The 19493-nt window shown below is 44.3% G+C and overlaps 1 protein-coding gene across 3 annotated transcripts in view; it reads left to right on the top strand.

Moving 5' to 3' along the window:
- Nucleotides 1-19493, top strand: part of FGF12 (fibroblast growth factor 12) — a 135752-nt gene that overhangs the window by 90688 nt on the left and 25571 nt on the right. For all 3 annotated transcript variants that reach the window (XM_039369110.1, XM_039369108.1, XM_039369107.1), the window contains exons 2-3: nt 63-173; nt 5438-5541. In XM_039369110.1, the coding sequence (XP_039225044.1) occupies nt 63-173; nt 5438-5541 (215 nt within the window). The remainder of the gene's footprint in view (nt 1-62; nt 174-5437; nt 5542-19493) is intronic.

Genomic DNA, 19493 nt, shown 5'->3' with positions numbered 1-19493 from the left:
CCCTGACTAGCAGAGGCCGGCTGGTGACCCCAGGCTTCTCTTCTGCTCTTCCTGCCCCACAGAACCTCAGCTGAAAGGGATCGTGACCAGATTATTCAGCCAGCAGGAATTCTTCCTACAGATGCACCCGGATGGAACTATTGACGGGACCAAGGACGAAAACAGCGACTACAGTGAGTGTATCCCATACACCAGTGTTTCCCAAACTTGACAATTTTAAGGCATGTGGACTTCAACTCCCAGAATTCCACAGCCAGCGTTGCTGGCTGTGGAATTCTGGGAGTTGAAGTCCTCATGCCTTAAAATTGTCAAGTTTGGGAAACACTGCCATACACACACATATATACTACCCTTGTTTTTCTGCCCTCCCGTACCTCAGTTCCCTAAGAAGCCCCAGGTTCTTTCGGCTGTTTTTATTTATTAAACAAGGAAGGTGTTAAATTATGGCCCAGGCAGCTGTTTCCTGCATGCGGCTGAATTGTCAGCGCTTCCCCTTTAAATAAAATCTCTCCTGCATCCTTATTCACCCTTTTTTTTGTTTTTTGTTTTTAAAATGCCTGGGTCCTGATGTTTGAGCGGCAGAGAATAAAAGGGGTACAACGGAGCCTGGAGTTTATGTTGTAAAGTGAGACATTTGTTAAGGGAGTTTTGCCTCGTTTGATCGACCCTCCCTTTCCACATTCGGTCATTGAAACCCTGCAGGTGTTAAATTAGTCACACAGTTGTTAAATGAATCCAGCCTTCCCCCCTCCCCTAATTAATTGACTTTCGCGTGTTGGGAAGTCACAAAAGGAGGTCACGTGACCCTGAGACGCTGCAACCGTCATAATTGTGAGTCAGTTGCAGAGAGGGTGCCGCCGCCTTGGGTCCTCTGCCTTCTCTCTTCCCCCTGCCAAGATCGTTAGTTAAGCAGCATTTAATTCCGGTGCCTGCTTAATTGAGCTGATTTATGATGAGGTTCAGCTCTTGGGGGCCCTTGGTTTCCAGTTTTTTATTGCTTTTCGCAGGGCGTTTAGCCTGACAGCCTGGTGGTTAATTATGGATTCTTGGGGCTCTCGTTGTTGTATGGGAGGGGAAAGCTGGCAGTCAGGGTTTTGCTTCTTTATTTATTTTTATGTATTTTTTCTTACATTGGGCCTCCAGGTCAGTCTTGACTCTTGGAAAACTCAGCCCTGTAGTTTTCTTAGCAAGGTTTTCCAGGTTGGTTCTGGCTTTCTTCTTCCTGTAGTCGCCCTCTGAGGGAGGACTGGCCCAGGGTCACCATCTGGCTGTACGTCCCAGGCAAACAAACCTGCGATTGTTGTTTTTTTTATTATTTCCCTTTATTATTTCCACAAATAACTCAAAGGACATATCTGACACAGCTCCTCCTTTCTATTTTCCTCACAACAGCCTGAGAGGTGTGTTAGGCTGAGAACTAGAACTCACCGTCTCCCGGTGATTGGCCCAAAGTCACCCAGCTGGATTTCATGGCTAAGGCGGGACTAGAACTCACTGTCTCCCAGTGATTGGCCCAAAGTCACCCAGCTGGCCTTCATGGCTAAGGCGGAACTAGAATTCACCATCTCCCGGTGATTGGCCCAAAGTCACCTAGATGCCTTTCATGTTTAAAGCGGGACTAGAACTCACCATCTCCTGGTGATTGGTCCAAAGTCACCCAGCTGGCTTTTGTGGCTAAGGCGGAACTAAAACTCACAGTCTCCTGGTGATTGGACCAAAGCCACCCAGCTGGCTTTCATGGCTAAGGTGGGACCAAAACGAGTTGGGGTTGCCCAGATTCGGCTGGTATCCCAGTTACAAGTCTGTTTGAAGCTGGATCCTTTGGTGACATCACTTAACACTCTAATCGCTGCCTCGGTGGCCCCCGGTTGCTGACTCTAAGTCTGGTGGGCTTCAGAAATGGCTTGGAAGCTAAAGCATAGGCAAAACGCAACTGCTGGACTGGTGTGTGTCCAGTCTGGCCATTGAGGGAGGCCGTGTTGAGGGTTCCCCTTGTGAGGGATGTGGAGCATGGACCTTCTCTCCGAAACCCTCCGTTTCTGGGGCCCTTCTTGCATTTTGCAAACAAGTTAAAGCAATTTCACGTTAAGATGTTTTTTGGTCTTTAATTCATCGGACGTCCTTTATTATGTGGCTTTTAATGGACCGCAAGCGGTATTTATTGCCATTGCTTTGTTCTTCCAATCCAAATCCCCAGAGTGGGATTGGAGCAAGCTATACATAGTATCAAAGAAATAATAATAATAAAAAATATGAACAGGTGGTAGCTGGAAAGTGAATAGGGAGATTTCTGCCAATTTTACTTGGTTTTAGAAATGCTTTTGTTCTAACAATACTTGAAGACAAAAATAAAGAAAAAGAAGAAAGGGAGTTAAAAGAGAATAAAGATTTGCAAAATATTAAAATGCAGACAGAACTTACAAAATGCAAGTCACACTAGACTGCTTAAGGTATCAGAATAATCAGACAAAAAGTTAGTCCTGGAGACCAAAACATGCGAAGAACGGTTGCGGGACTTCGGTTTGGCTAGTCTTTAAAGAAGAAATAGGGGAGACATGATAGCAGCGTTCCAGTATTTAAGGGGCTCCCACAAGGAAGAGGGGGTCCCATTCTCCAAAGCATCAGAGGGCAGGAGGAGAAACAATGATTGAAAACTGATCAAAGAGAGAAGCAACTTGGAATTAAGGAGAAACCTCCTGACAGTGATGACAGTTAATCAGTGGAACTGCTTGCCACCAGAAATCGTGGGCGCTCCATTGCTGGAAGTTTTTAAGAAGAGACTGGACAATCACTTTTCTGAAATGGTATAGGTTTTCCTGCTTGAGCAAGGGGCTGGACTAGAAGACCTCCAAGGTCCCTTCCAGCTTCTATTCTATTCTATTCTATTCTATTCTATTCTATTCTATTCTATTCCATTCTATTCCATTCCATTCCATTCTATTCTATTCTATTCTATTCTATTCTATTCTATTGTCTTGCTACTCTGCTCTACTCTACTCTACTCTACTCTACTCTACTATACTCTACTCTACTCTATTCCTTTTCTCTATTCCATTCCATTCCATTCCATTCCATTCTATTCAATTCTATTCTATCCCTTTTCTCTATTCTATTCTATTCCTTTTCTCCATTCTGTTCCGTTCTGTTCTATTCTATTCTATTCTATTCTATTCTATTCTATTCTATTCTATTCTATTCTATTCTATTCCATTCCATTCTTTAAAAACTACTATTTCAGAGGTTCACAATCTGTGGTCCCTGGAAACCTGAGGAGGCGGGGAGCAATGTCATCACAGGAGGTCTGTGAAGGCTTGAAGAAATGTTATGATTTAAATCTTGAGTTAAGTCTTGGAGGTCCGTGACCAGAAAAGTTATTTAAAGGGGGTCTGTGGTCAAGAAGAGGTTGAGAACCGCTGCACTGTTTAAATCGTATCAGCAGTTGACAAAAAGAGCAAAAATAATATATATGAGAATTTCTAATTAAGCTAGAACTGTTCCTCCTTAATGCTATAGCCAGCCAAACAAAATCTAATGTTGTAAAACCTTTTCTGGAACAAAACTCAAGCTTTGGATGTTCCAGATGGCTATGTGCATAATTATAATCCATAAAACAATTTCCAAATTTGGTTATAGTAAATACAGTTTTCAAACTTGGCCATTTCAAAATATATGGACCTTAACTCTCAGAATTGGGAGAAATAAATATGGCTGAAGAATTCTGGGAGTTGGTCCACCCATCTTAAAGCACGCAGGCTGGGGGATTCTGGGAGTTGACGCCCACCCCTTTTGAAGCATGCTGGCCAGGGGATTCTGGGAGTTGAAGTCCTCCACTCTTAAAGTATCCCGGCAGGGCAATTCTGGGAGTTGAAATCCACCCATCTTAAAGCACGCAGGCTGGGGGAATCTGGGAGTTGAAGTCCACTCATTTAAAAGCATCCTGGTTAGAGAACTGTGGGAGTTGCACTCTACTCATCTTAAAGTAACCAAGTTTGAAAAATGCTGAGTATCGGACTAATTTTTTAGTTAGAACATCATTTTTGACATAGACGTACATTCTTAAAGCTTAATCTGCCAGTCCTCTAATAATTGAAGGGGTTGAATGAAATATCCACTGAGAAGAAGCACAGAGCATCTTAGCTGTGTTCCTCACATACTTGAAGATCAGGGGTAACCAACCTTGGCCACTTTAAGACTTGTGGACTTCAACTCCCAGAATTCCCCAGTTGGCATAGCATTCTGGGAGTTGAAGTCCGCAAGTCTCAAAGAGGCAAATCTAGATAGCCTACTAAAAAGCAGAGACATCACCCTGCCAACAAAAGTACACATAGTCAAGGCCATGGTTTTCCCAGTTGCAATGAATGGCTGTGAAAGTTGGACCATAGGAAAGGCTGAGAAAGGCCAAAGAATGGAGGCCTTTGAACTCTGGTGCTGGAGAAGACTCCTGCGAGTCCCCTGGACTGCAAGGCAATCCAACCGGTCAGTCCTAGAGGAGATCAACCCTGTCTGCTCTTTAGAAGGCCAGATCCTGAAGTTGAAACTCAAGTACTTTGGCCACCTAATGAGAAGGAAGGACTCACTGGAGAAGGGCCTGATGCTGGGAAAGATGGAGGGCAAGAGAAGAAGGGGACGACAGAGAATGAGGTGGCTGGATGGAGTCACTGAAGCAGCAGGCGTGAGCTTCAATGGACTCCAGAAGATGGTAAAGGACAGGAAGGCCTGGAGGAACGTTGTCCATGGGGTCGCGAGGGGTCAGACACGACTTTGCAACTAACAACAACACATGTATATGTTTACATATCAGTTTTGTATCTTGGTGTTATCCAAGCTAAAGCATCTCCCAGGAGATAAAAATTCAACTGTCCCAGCTGTCTACAACTTGCTCATTAAAATTCAGGAAAAGCTTTCTAGGTCAATGGAAGACATTGAAGAATTTATTTGAATCCATTTGATTATGATAGTCTACATAGATAGAGAGGGAAATTTTAAGAAATATTGTGTGAATTGTATATTTATAATGGTAGAGGACAGGAAGGCCTGGAGGAACGTTGTCCATGGGGTCGCGATGGGTCGGACACGACTTTGCAACTAACAACAACAACAAGGCAACCTTGGCTCTTTTCTGACTCGTGGACTTCAACTCCCAGAATTCCTGAGCCAGCCATGCTGAGGGAAAGGGAGAGGTTTCCATGCTGAGCCATGCTGGCTGAGGAATTCTGGGAGTTGAAGTCCACACGTCATAAAAGAGCCAAGGCTTTAGATGGTCAATGAACCTCATGTCTCTGGCTTCTTAAGACATTTCTGCTTAAAAACGTTCTAGGCACTCTGAAGGTGCTGGAAGTTGTTGCACGAGAAGCGATGCCTCCTGACTCGGGGTGTGGGGAGGGTCCCCTCAATTTTAAGTCCCCAAGTCCTTGATCTTTTCCTTCCTCTCTTCCAGCCCTCTTCAACCTCATTCCAGTGGGCCTACGTGTGGTGGCTATCCAAGGGGTGAAGGCCGGCCTCTACGTGGCCATGAACGGCGAGGGGTACCTCTACAGCTCTGTAAGTGTCTTGGGGGGGGGCTTCTCCTTTTGACTTGGGGGGGGCAGTCTGGAGGGATTACAGGAAGGGGGGCTGCATCTGGGGAGATTTGCGTGGATAGCAGACACCTCTGTAGATTTGCAAACCTGCTTTCAGGAGTGAGAAGTAGGCTGACAATATTCGAGGCACTAACCAATGTTGGCTTCTTACAAATGATGCAAGCATTTGTATCAGTGGTCCTCGACTTATGACTGTTCATTTAGTGACCATTCAAAGTTACAACAGCACTGAAAAAAGTGGTTTTTATGACCGATTTTCCACACTTACGACTGTAGTAGTGTCCCTGATCAAAATTTGGGTGCTTGGCAACTGGCATGGACTCATGACTGTTGCACTGTCCTGGGATCACGCGATCCCCATTTGTGACCTTCCCAGCCAGCTTCCCGCAAGCAAAGTCAAAGGGTGGGGGGGAAGCTGGATTCAATTAACGGCCGTGTGATTCGCTTAACAACTGCAGTGATTTTACTTAATAACTGTGGCAGAAAAGGTTGTAAAATTGGGCAAAGTTCACTTAACAACCTTGCTTAGCAGTGGAAATTGGGGGTCAAGTGTGGTCGTATGTCGAAGACTACCTGTACCCCAGCTGTCTCTGGGCAGGAAGAGTGTGAAAGGATGGGGAAATTTGGATCAGCTCAAGTGGTTTTAAAATACGTTTATCTTTCTCTCTGTTTTTAAGCTTGCTTAGCATAAACCATCAAGGATGGTGTTGGTTTAGTTGGGATGACCTGTTGACTATTTATTTATATATATATAATTGAATGAAAGGTAGATAGATAGATAGATAGATAGATAGATAGATAGATAGATAGATAGATAATAGAAAATTGAATGAATGAATGATAGATAATGATAGAAAATTGAATGAAAGATAGACAGACAGACATACAGACAGATGGATGGATAGATAGATAGATAGATAGACGGATAGACAGATTGAGTTCCACATATGGAATATTTGTTTTTATATAGCATTTTTGATAAATACAGATGGGAAAGCTTATAACTATTTGTAGACCCGTCATGTAAGGGGAGCATAACCTATTTGGTTGTTTTTTAAAAAACGTATTTTTCAGCAGCTCGGATGGATTCTTTATGTTTAATGTTAGATTTATTGAACATTTGTGGTTTTTTTGTACATAAGACTTTATTTTCTTTTTGTTGATAGTGTTGGATGTTCGTTTTTCTGTTTTGTATTTTATTTTTATTGATAAAAATGTGTTGTTTTTTAAAAAAGGATGGTGCTGATGTCCAAGTATGAGTTCTTTTCTCTTACAGTGGTGACCCAGATATGCTTTCTGGAGCTTAGCATTCAGCTGGCCCCATACAGGAGATGCTCTAGGATAGGGGGTCTTCAAACTTGGCCCTTTTATGACTTGTGGACTTCAACTCCCAGAATTCCTCAGCCAGGCATGCTGGCTGAGGAATTCTGGGAGTTGAAATCCACAAGTCATGAAGGGGCCATGGTTCTTGCATGCTGGCTCAGGAATTCTGGGAGTTGAAGTCCGGAAGTCATGAAGGGGCCACAGTTCCCCCAAACTGGCTCAGGAATTCTGGGAGTTGAAGTCCGCAAGTCATGAAGAGCCATAGTTCTTGCATGCTGGCTCAGGAATTCTGGGAGTTGAAGTCCACTAATCATGAAGGGGCCAAGTTTGAAGACCCCTGGACTTCAACTCCCAAAATTCCTCAGCCGGGCATGCTGGCTGAGGAATTCTGGGAGTTGAAGTCCACAAGTGATGAAGGGGCCATAGATCCCCCGTGCTGGCTGAGGAATTCTGGGACGTCCACAAGTCATGAAGGGGCCAAGTTTGAAGACCCCTGATCTAGGATATATGGAGGCTTGGCTACTATCTGAGTTAAGTGAGGGCTTGTTGGGAGAACATCAAAACTGTTATCCTGAGTTGATAGTTCTGTGAAGCTGGATGCCTGGGCAGCTCGGCTGGTGTTACCAGATGTCTTAAGAAAGACCAGTTGGGAGACTGAGATTCTGAGCAAAATGGCTGTTGGTAGCATACACACCAGTGTGAACATAAGATATCCTTTATTGTCACTTTTTTTCTGTGAACACACATTAAAAAATAATATTCTGATGCCCGCTCTCAAACAAATATCTGTCTGTCTATCTGTCTGTCTGTCTGTATCTATCTATCTATCTATCTATCTATCTATCTATCTATCTATCTATCTATCTATCTATCTGTATCTATATATCTATATCTATATCTGTCTATCTATACACACAAACATATATACATATAGACATACCCATATATGCACACACATATACCTATGCTTTATATTTATGTATAGATACACACAGACATATGTATACATATATTTACAAAAAAGGTTACAAAATCTTTTTTGTAATACAAAATTGCAAAAAAAGATGCTGAGACTTTAAAAAAAAGTGCAAAGAAGAGCAACTAAGATGATTAAGGACTTGGAGACTTACGAAGAACGGTTGCAGGAATTGGGGGTGTCCAGTCTAGAGAAAAGAAAGACTAGGGGGGACATGTTAGCAGTCTTTCAGTGTTTGAGGGGCTGCCACAAAGAAGAGGGGGTGTGTGTCAACCTCTTCTCCAAGCCCCTGAAGGCAGAACAAGAAGCAACGGATGGAGAAACTAACCAAGGAGAGAAGCAACCTGGATTTAAGGAGAAACTTCCTCACAGTAAGAAGAATTAAGCAGTGGAACAACTTGCCTCCAGAAGCTGTGAATGCTCCAACACTGGAAGTTTTCAAGAAGAGGTTGGACAGCCATTTGTCTGAAAAGGGTACAGGGTCTCCTTCTTGAGCAGGGGTTGGACTAGAAGACCTCCGATGTCCCTCCCAGCTCTATCCTGATTGAAGTCTCCATTGGGACAGAGGAGATTCAGGCTGAAAAGGAGCCGATAGGCTGCAAAGCAGAAATTACAGCTCTGGGTTGCACTTCAAAGGGAAGGAAGATTATGCAGAAGTTGTTTTTTATGAAGGTGGGTGTTTCCCCCCCCCCCCAGAAATAATGGCGAGTTTGTTCCTCTGTGTGTGTGTGTGCACGCGCGCGTGTGCATTTCTGCATTCATCTCTCTTAAATAGCCTCTGGTCCCGGTGGAGAGCTTTCATCTCCCACCTTAGTTTATCCTCCTTTTATTCTGCTGCAACTCTTTGCGTGAAAATAAACAGCAGCCCAGAGAGGGAAGGGTTGGGCAGTGGGTTGACCAGGCTATAATTACTAAAATTCTAGATTGTGCAGAAATGGATAGATTAACATTGGAGATGAAAGAGAAAGATGATTCAGTTTATTTTAAAACTTGGGAAAATTTTTACCAATGGTTAGAGACGCATTGGAATCTGAAAAGACGCTAATATTATAGAATAGATCAGTGTTTCCCAAACTTGACAATTTTAAGGCATGAGGACTTCAACTCCCAGAATTCCACAGCCAGCGTTGCTGGCTGTGGAATTCTGGGAGTTGAAGTCCACATGCCTTAAAATTGTCAAGTTTGGGAAACACTGGAATAGATGATGGATGTTTAGTTGAGTTATAATAGTTAGTGGGTTGACAACATCTTTATTTTTAGTGATTTTCAATCGTTAATGTCGACGATTATGATTAGTTGAGATTTTATTAATTACATTTATTTACATAGATGAATTTTATCTGTTTATTAATCATTAGTAATATGGTTATAGTTAACCTTATTTTAAAATGGCGGAATATGATATAAATTATGTTTATTTACTATTATGATCCGGACGGTAGCTTGTTTGTTAAAGCATGAGATTATTGTACCTACCCTTTTTCCATCCCAATTTCCCATCCCCTTCCCTCCCCTTCCCTGTATTGTTCCCACGCTTTCCTCATTTATATAAATCCAATAAAATATTTTTTTTAAAAAAGGGGAGGAGAGAGGAGACCACTGTAGCCCAGCAAAAAGTTTTCCTATCTCTCCAGTTGTGTCAGAACAATTTCAGACCCGCTTTGCCAAGGATGGTGCATTTTCACCCCTGTCAAGGCTGGTTTTATTTCTTAGAATGTCCTCCCTGTTGAGCAATTTTTCCTTTGTTCTAGGCTATTTCTCTCCTTGATTAGATTCCATCCATCACTGTTAGAGAGGCGGGCTGGCAAGGGAAGAAGGCAACGGTCAGGCACCAGGAAAAAAAAATCCTGGATGGCTTCCCCGAGATTTTGGCAGAAGAGATCTCCTCTGCTCCCCTTGGAAAGCAACTTTTCAAGCAAGGAAAGAGATTCCTGTCTGGGCAGTCGCAAATTTACAGCCTCGCCTCCTTCCCACTGCAGATTCTTTCACAGTCTTCTTACAAGATTCGTTTTTCTCGCCAGGCACTTGGATGCCTATCCCCGGGCTGGGCTGTGTCATTTCTCTGTGTCATATAATATAGGTCGGTCTATGCATAGTTCTGTATTTGTTTATTTTTGTCATATTTATGTAGTGTTTATCGGAGATGGTGACCCTTTGAGAGCTGAATGCAACGAAATTTTTGTCATATTTATGTAGTGTTTATCGGAGATGGTGACCCTTTGAGAGCTGAATGCAACGAAATTTCATTTTAATGTATGCCGATTAGTGTACATTCAAAGTGACAATAAAGTTGTTATTCCATTCCATTCCATTCCATATTTTCTATTCTATTCTATTCTATTCTATTCTATTCTATTCTATTCTATTCTATTCTATTCTATTCTATTCTATTTTTAAGAAGAGACTAGACAATCACCTGTCTGAGATGGTATAGGTTCTCCTGCTTGAGCAGGAGGCTGGACTAGAAGACCTCCAAGGTCCCTTCCAGCTTCTATTCTATTCCTATTCCTATTCCTACTCCCAGTGCTTTTTTTCTAAAAAAAAAAAAAAAAAAAAAGGTGCCGGAATTCACTCACGTCCTACAACCCACCTTGCAGAACTCTGTTCTGCGCGTTCTATGAGAAAAAAAGCTCTGCCTATTCCTATTCCTATTTCCCAGAATAAGGAATATAAACTTCTTCTTCTGTAGTTTGGACCAATATATTAAAGAGTGTCAAATTAAAAATCACAAACCCCTGTCCACTCCCTGCAAATAAAACGTGGGAGGGTCTTGTTCAGATTTTTGAGAGACACCCCTCCCCCCCCCGCACTCTGTGTATCCCCAGGGGTGCCGTGAGGACAACTGTCAGTTAAGAGTTGATTAAAAAGGTTTTGACAATGATTCTAAATCAACTCTTCCTCTTGTCCCACTTTTATCATTACTGAAAAAAAAACAACCATTGCCCTTTTCTTATTACGGTGGATCCACCCACAAGTTTTTTTTGGGGGAAAAACCCCACATTTTATTCCGTTCCAATTTTGGCAGGTTCTGAGTGGGTGGGGAGGGGCGATGCCTGTTGGGGTGGGGGGAGAGCCTCCGTTTCAAACGGTCCCCGGCTGCCTTCCCTTTTTTCCGTTTTAATGAGCAGGAAATAAATCTTTTCCGGGGATGTTAATTGCTGCAGTGAAGGTGTGTTATGTGGAGGCTAAAAACTCTGCAGTCAGCCCAGAATTTTTATTTTTTTTTTGCTCAGTTTGGGAAGTGCTGTAGAGTCTGGTAATTGGTGATGGAGAGATAGAATTTTCTGCTGTAATTGTGCTACGTTTCCCAACACCCGCCCTCGGCGGCTTTGCAACTCTGAATGTCAAAACCCGCACCAAAGCCCCCCCTCCTCAAGGTCCCCCCATTTCCTCCAAGATAATAAAGAGATATCGGAGGGGCTGGTGGCTGTTTGCAGGGAGACGCTCCTGCCAAACGTCTCTTGCAGCAACCCTCCCCCCCCCCCAAAACACCCAGATTCCGTTGGCACTTGAAAGATGAATCCACTGATTATGGAAGAAGCTGATCCCAGTCCAGTTTATCAGAAGAAGCGTCCAGGGGAACCCACGCCACAATAAATCTCTCTGGATTGAAGGTGCCACGAGATGTTTTCTCCAGATCTGGATATCAGTTGCGGTGGAAGGAGCCATCGGCTGCCTAGGAGATCACTGGAACTCCTTAGAACAGGGGTCTTCCAACTTGGCCCTATGATGACTTGTGGACTTCAATTCCCAGATTTCCTCAGCCAGCGTGCCAGGCTGAGGAATTCTGGGAGCTGGAGTCCAGGGGTCTGCAAACTTGGCCCTTTGATGACTTCCTCAGCCAGTGTGCCTGGCTGAGGAATTTTGGCAATTGAAGTCCAGGGGTCTGCAAACTTGGCCTTTTGACGACTTGTGGACTTCAACTCCCGTGCCTGGCTGAGGAATTCTGGGAGTTGAAGTCCACAAATCCTAAAAGGGCCAAGTTGGAAGACCCCTGCCTTAGAAGCCCAGCCAGGTCCCAAAGATGCTTTTTTAAGAATAATACAGAATGCCAGAGCTAGAAGGGACCTTGTAGGTCATCTATTCCAACCTCCTGCTCAAGCAGACCATTTCTGACAGGTGGCGATCCAGTCTCTTCTTGAAAGCCTCCAGGGATGGATCATCCACAACTTCTGGAGGGAAGCCATTCCATTGGCTAATTCAGGGGTAGGCCACCTTGGCTCTTTTATGACTGGTGGACTTCAATTCCCAGAATTCCTGAGCCAGCATGGCTCAGCTTGGAAACCTCTCCCTTTCCCCTCAGTGTGGCTGGCTCAGGAATTCTGGGAGTTGAAGTCCACGAGTCATAAAAGAGCCAAGGTGGCCTACCTCTGCCCTAAGTCCTCCTGTTCTAAGCGGTGAGCCTCCTAGACCAGGGGTAGGCTACCTTGGCTCTTTTATGACTCGTGGACTTCAACTCCCAGAATTCCTGAGCCAGCCTGGCTCAGCTTGGAAACCTCTCCCTTTCCCCTCAGTGTGGCTGGCTCAGGAATTCTGGGAGTTGAAGTCCACAAGTCATAAAAGAGCCAAGGTTGCCTACCCTGGGCTAATTGTTCTCACTGTCAGGAAATTTCTCCTTATTTCTCCTTTGAATCTCTCCTTGATCAGTTTCCATCTATTGTTCCTTGTCCTGTCCTTCAGGTGCTTTGGAAAATAGGTTGTCCCCCTCCTCTCTCTGACAGCCTCTCAAAAAATTGGAATACCGCTACCTTGTCACTCTTCGTCCTTTTCACTGGACTTGATAATGCGCAATTCCTGCAACCGTTCTTCGTGTGTTTTAGCCTACAGGCCCCTAATCCTCTCCATTGCTCTGTTCTGCTCTCTTTCCAGAGTCTCCACATCTTTTTTATAGTGTGGTGACCAAAACTGGATGTGTAGCCTTACTAAGGCCTTGTAAAGTGGTATTAACACTTCACGTGATCTTGATTCAATCGCTCTGTTAATGCAGCCTAGCCCTGTGTTGGCTTTTTTGGCTCCTGCTGCACACGGCTGGCTCCTATATTTAATTGATTGTCTACTAGCAGTCCAACTGGCCTTCCTTTGTTTTTCCTTGAAGTCATTTCGCTTCTCATCCAAGAGGCTTGATCGTTTCCAGAGGGGAAGCGTAGCTCAATGTTGTCTTCCGGTGAATTATGATATGGGAGAATTGATATCACCTTGAATCACTAAAACACAGTGTCAACCCTGCAATGAACTTGGCTGAAGCCATCTTGCTTGTTTCCATTTGCCACAAGAATGGGGGGACACCCAGTTTGACTTAACGGTTAAGGTACCAGACTAGAAAGCAGGAGGAGTTCTAGTTCCACTTTAGGCGTGAAAGCCGGCTGGGTGACTTTGAGCCAATCACCAGGAGACGGTGAGTTCTAGTCCCGCCTTAGGCATGGAAGCCGGCTGGGTGACTTTGGGCCAATCACCAGGAAACAGGGAGTTCTAGTCCCGCCTTAGGCATGGAAGCCGGCTGGGTGACTTTGGGAGAATCACTAGGAGATGGTGAGTTCTAGTCCCGCCTTTGGCATGAAACCTGGCTGGGTGTCTTTGGGCCAATCACCAGGAGACGGTGAGTTCTAGTCCCGCCTTAGGCCTGGAAGCCAGCTGGGTGACTTTGGGCCAGTCCCTTTCACTCAGCCCACCTCATAGGATTGTTGTTGTGGAGAAAATAAGATGAGGTAGATGTGTTGAATATGTTCTCTGTCTTGAGTTAAAAATAATAAAGGAAGAATGCAGATAAATAAATAAATAATCCTCATGAATAACTATGATCCGGGGGGCAAACCTTCATTCTGTTAGGTGACATGGATAGCTGGATGTAAATGAGAAAAATCACATAATAATAATAATAATAATAATAATAATAATAAGAAGAAGAAGAAGAAGAAGAAGAAGAAGAAGAAGAAGAAGAAGAAGAAGAAGAAGAAGAAGAAGAAGAAGAAGAAGTAGTTGGAAGGGACCTTGGAGGTCATCTAGTCCAACCCCCTGCTCAGGCAGGAAACCCTACACCATTTTGGACAAATGGCTGCCCAGTTAAAAATCTCCAGTGTTGGAGCATTCACCGCTTCTGGAGGCAGGTGGTTCCACTGGTTAATTGTTCTAACGGTCAGGAAGTTTCTCCTTAGTTCTAGGTTGCTTCTCTCCTTGATTAGTTTCCACCCACTGCTTCTTGTCCTGCCTTCAGGTGCTTTGGAAAATAGGCAGCTTGCTTTCTCACACTTGTGTATTTCTCACGGCCCGCTAAAAAAGTCACTTCTCACATTTTGCTCACCATTACCTCTGAGCGCCTGGAATAAGAAAGAATGGAATGGAATGGAATGGAATACAATAGAATACAATAGAGCAGATCTGGAAGGAACTGTGGAGATCTTCTTGTGGAGATCCTATACCACTTCAAACAAATGACTGTCCAGTCTCTTCTTAAAAACCTCCAGTGATGGAGCACCCACAACTTCTAGAGGCAAGTCGTCCCACTGGTTAATTGTTTTCACTGAGAGATAATTTTTCCTTAATTCCAGGTTGCTCTCTTCTTGATGAGTTTCCATCCATTGTTTCTTGTCCTGCCTTCTGGTGCTTTGGAAAATAAATTGACCCCCCCTCTTCTTTGGGGCAGCCCCTTAAATACTGGAAGACTGATACCATGTCCTTTTTTCTTTAGACTGGACACGCCCAATTCCTGCAACTGTTCTTCGTGTGTTTTATCCTCCAATCCCCTGATCATCTTTGTTGCTCTTCTCTGCACTGTTTCTAGAATCTCAACATTTTTTTTTTTATAGTGTGGTGTCCAAAACTGGATGCCGTATTCTGACCGCGTTCTGCAGTATATTTAACACAGCTGTGTGTTTGCATGCGTGGGTTTCTGTGTGTGGGTAAAGGGTGCATTTGTGCACGACAGTCGGAAGAATGATCACCCCAGGGAAAAGCGAGCAGGACAAATCTACAGGGGGCTCAGTGTGACTTCTGGAACGTGTGTAGCCGATTTGTGATGGGAAGGCGCTCAGAGGTAATGGTGAGCAAAATGTGAGAAGTGACTTTTTTAGCGGGCCGTGAGAAATACACAAGTGTGAGAAAGCAAGCTGCCTGTATTGTTGTTGATTGAGAGAAAGTATATCATTGCAGGCTCCCACAGAGACGGCGATTCTAAAAATTAACGTGTCACACAGCCCGAGCTGTTTGGCAGGCGGAAATGACACAAACAATTGCTGGTTATCGTTCTTTGCAGGAATGTAGGCACCTGTCAAAACTGGCACTGATTTTTGTACAATTCCACACTTTTTTAAAAAAGGTTTTTTCTTGGAGGCATTAATGCTCTGTGGTTTAAACTGCCAACTTTTGCAGCAAGTCAGGTTAAACATCCCGACTCGCCTGCTAGCTATTTTGCTTTATCTCCAGGAAGCAAAATGGTTTTAACTTCAGAAAGAATCTGCAACGGCTCTCTCTTAGATCTCTTGCGAAGGCTTGAAGCCAGATGAAGGGAGCATTTTTTAAAGCTTCTGACGGAAGGAGGTTGAAGGGGGGGGGGGGTTCCCACGTAAAGTCTGCCTGACTTTAGGCCTAACCAAGTCATCAGCCAACAGCAGGGCTTCCCAAGAAAGGAGCAGCCGTGTGGCTCAAGACCACCGTTATGGTCTTGCGGGGCAGCTTTGCATAAAGACGTGGCTATATAAGAGAGCCAGTTTGCTCTGGTGGTTAAGGCGCCAGGCTAGAAAGCAACAGGCCATGAGTTCTAGTCCTGCCTGTGGCACTAAAGTCAGTTGGGGGACTTTGGGCCAATCACTAGGAGACGGTGAGTTTTAGTCCCGCCTTAGGCATGAAAGCCGGCTGGTTGACTCTGGGCCAATCACCAGGAGACGGTGAGTTCTGTTCCCACCTTAGCCATGAAAGGCATCTGGCTGACTTTGGGCCAATCACCAGGAGACGGTGAGTTCTAGTCCCGCCTTAGCCATGAAAGGCATCTGGCTGACTTTGGGCCAATCACCAGGAGACGGTGAGTTCTAGTCCCGCCTTAGCCATGAAAGGCATCTGGCTGACTTTGGGCCAATCACCAGGAGACGGTGAGTTCTAGTCCATCTTTAAGCACGAAAACCAGCTGGGTGGGTTTGGGCCAATCGCCAGGAGACGGTGAGTTCTAGTCCATCTTTAAGCACGAAAACCAGCTGGGTGGGTTTGGGCCAATCGCCAGGAGACGGTGAGTTCTAGTCCATCTTTAAGCACGAAAACCAGCTGGGTGGGTTTGGGCCAATCGCCAGGAGGCGGTGAGTTCTAGTTCTGCCGTAGGCATGAAAGCCGGCTGGCTGACCTTGGGCCGGTCTCTTTCTCTCCGCTCAGCTCACCTCACAAGGTGATTGTGGTGAGAAAAATAGGAGGCGGGAGCTGGGTTGGATATGTTGACTGCCTCGAGTCATTTGTAACCACAATTAGGGTGGGATATAAATCAAGACGAATAAACAATATAGGTTCTCAGGCCGGCTTTGTTGAGGCACCCATCCTTGCTTTCTCTCCCACTTTCCGCGGTGCCTCTGCTCACCAGGAGAACCGCGTTGTTGCTTTTGTGGTGCTCCGTTCAGCCAAGGAATCAGGAGCCTCTCTGCATCTTGCGAATATTATAATCTCTCCTCCCCCGCTTCAAGTTTTGATCAGCCTGCAGCCTTCCGGACTGAAAAGTAGGTCTTGTTGATTGCAGGATGATGTATTTTTAATTAAACGGAGCTGGGCCTGGATGCCCATTCAGAGACATTCTTCAGAAATATTGGCGTTTTATGGCTTTTAAAAAAAAAAAGAAAAAGATCAGTGCTTTCCAGCCTTCTGACTTTTTATTTGTTCATTGGCCAAGGAGGGTTTGCCAGAGAAAGGTGATAAGACACCCCAAAATCAGCTCCTTTGGTGGGAACTGCATTGAGGTTGGTGCAGAGGCCACGTTTTTTCCCCCGGTTGCACTTTTCACTTTGAGAATAATTATTCCAAATGTGGGGTTGGGTGGGGTGGAGACCTTCGTCTTTCCCATAGCTTTTGACCCTTGGGCTCTTTCAGGCCCGTTCAGCTTTTGGGCCATGGCTTTATTTATTTATTTTTTAAATGATGCCAGCAAGCAGGGATTGCTTAGTGGATATAATCAAATCTCAGCATTTTATATTCAGGTAGGCTTAATCCCAATAGAAGAGAATCTTTGTAGCTCAGGGCTGAATTGTGGGATCCTGGGGGTCTCTGAGCCCCTGGGTGGTTTTCTTGCCAACGTTCCAGGACCCAACTAAGGAACGTCATCAGTGCTAGAAAGGAGAGGGGTGTGTGGAGAGGAGGAGGACTGTGGGGTCCTGGGCGCTCTCTGAGCTTGGTGGTTTTCTTGCAGACATTTCATGACCCAACTAGGGAACATCATCAGTGCTAGAAGGGAGGAGGACTTATGGAGAGGAAGAGGAGGAGGAGGAGGAGGAGAACTGTGGGATCCTTGGTGCTCTCTGAGCTGGCTGGTTTTCTTGCAGACGTTTCTTGATCCAACTAGGGAACATCATCAGTGCTCGAATGGAATGAGGTGTGTGGAGAGGAGGAGGAGGAGGAAAAGGTTTGTGTGGTCCTTGGTGCCCTCTGAGCCGGGTGGTTTTCTTGCGAATGTTTCATGACCCAACTAGGGAACATCATCAGTGCTAGAAGGGAGAGGGATGTGCAGAAAGGAGGAGGAGGAGGAGAAGAGAAAGAAAGAAAGAGAAAGAAAAAGAAAGGAAAGAAAGAAGAAAGAGAGAGAGAAAAAGAAAGAAAGAAAGAAAGAAAAGAAAGAAAGAAAGAAAGAAAGAAAGAAAGAAAGAAAGAAAGAAAGAAAGAAAGAAAGAAAGAAAGAAAGAAAAAGAAAGGACTGTGGGGTCCTTGGTGCTCTCTGAGCTGGGTGGTTTTCTTGCTGATGTTTCAGGACCCAACTAGGGAACGTCATCAGTGCTAGAAGTGGGGGGGGGTTGCTTTCTGTTTATAAACAAGTGTCCCACCCTCTCAGTGTGGGTGGGAGGGGAACTACCCAGGAGTAGAGCTACCAAGAGCTTTCCCAGCACACTGACAGGGCAGGCCACTTGCATGTAAGCAGAGGGCAAATACCTTTTAAGCACTGATGATGTAAACTAGTTGGTTCATGAAACGTTCGCAAGAAAACAGAAGTAAGAGAGCACCAAGGATCCCACAGTTGTCCCACCACCCAAATTTCTTTCCCTCCTAGCACTGATGATGTTCCCTAGTTGGGTCATGAAACGTCTGCAAGAAAGCCACCCAGCTCAGAGAGCACCAAGGACCCCACAGTTCTTCTTCCTCCTCCTCCTCCTCCTCCTCCTCCTCCTCCTCCTCCTCCTCCTCCTCCTCCTCCTCCTCCTCCTCCTCCTCCTCCTCCTCCTCCTCCTCCTCCTCCTCTCCATAAATCCCACTTCCTTCCAGCACTGATGATGTTCCCTAATTGGGTCATGAAACGTCTGCAAGAAAGCCACCCAGCTCAGAGAGCCCCAAGGATCCCCCACTTCAGCTTTGAGCTTCAGAGATTCTCTTCGGTTGACCTTTAGCTGGGATATCTAGATTGCGCCAGGAAGGGATTCAGTTTTAGGCAGAAAGGAGGCGAATTTTGCTGCAAGAGACCTGGAGGATCAGGAGGAATCCGTGGGGGGGGGGAACTGATTGCTCCAGGGTGTTTGTTGAAAAACAGCCCACCTGGGAAAGGAAGGAAATCCTGTGCAGCTCCCTGATGGGGTTGGGGAGGCAGCCGAGAGCCACATGCGGTAGCTGCAAAATAACAGGAATAACAGAATAACAGAGCTGGAAGAGACCTTGGAGGTCTTCTAGTCCAACCCCCTGCTCCGGCAGGAAGCCCTATCCCATTCCAGACAAATGGCTGTGCAGTCTCTTCTTGAAAACCTCCAATGATGGAGCGCCCACAACTTCTGGAGGCAGGTTGTTCCCCTGACAGGAATAGAATAGAATAGAATAGAATAGAATAGAATAGAATAGAATAGAATAGAACAGAACAAAATAAGACAATAAATAGAATACAATAGAACAAAATAAGAGAATAAAAAGAATAGAATAGAATAGAATAAAACAAAATAAGAAAATGAATAGAATAGAATAGAATAGAATAGAATAGAACAAAATAAGACAATAAATAGAATAGAATAGAACAAAATAAGAGAATAAATAGAATAGAATAGAATAAAACAAAATAAGAAAATGAATAAATAGAATAGAATAGAATAGAATAGAATATGGAAAATGAATAGAATAGAATAGAATAGAACAAAATAAGAGAATAAATAGAATACAATAGAACAAAATAAGAGAATAAATAGAATAGAATAGAATAAAACAAAATAAGAAAAATAATAGAATAGAATAGAATAGAACAAAATAAGACAATAAATAGAATACAATAGAACAAAATAAGAGAATAAATAGAATAGAATAGAATAAAACAATAAGAAAATGAATAGAATAGAATAGAATATGGAAAATGAATAGAATAGAATAGAATAGAATAGAATAGAATAGAATAGAATAGGGGACTGGAGGCTAAAATATATAAGGAACGGTTGCTGAAATTGGGGATGTCTAGTTTAATGAAGAGA

This window comes from Crotalus tigris, unplaced genomic scaffold (genome assembly GCF_016545835.1).
Source record: "Crotalus tigris isolate CLP2741 ecotype Arizona unplaced genomic scaffold, ASM1654583v1 scf7180000020968.1231947, whole genome shotgun sequence".
NCBI lineage: Eukaryota > Metazoa > Chordata > Lepidosauria > Squamata > Viperidae > Crotalus > Crotalus tigris.
The sequence above is the reverse complement of the archived record's forward strand: the minus strand, read 5'-3'. Positions and strand labels throughout refer to the sequence as shown.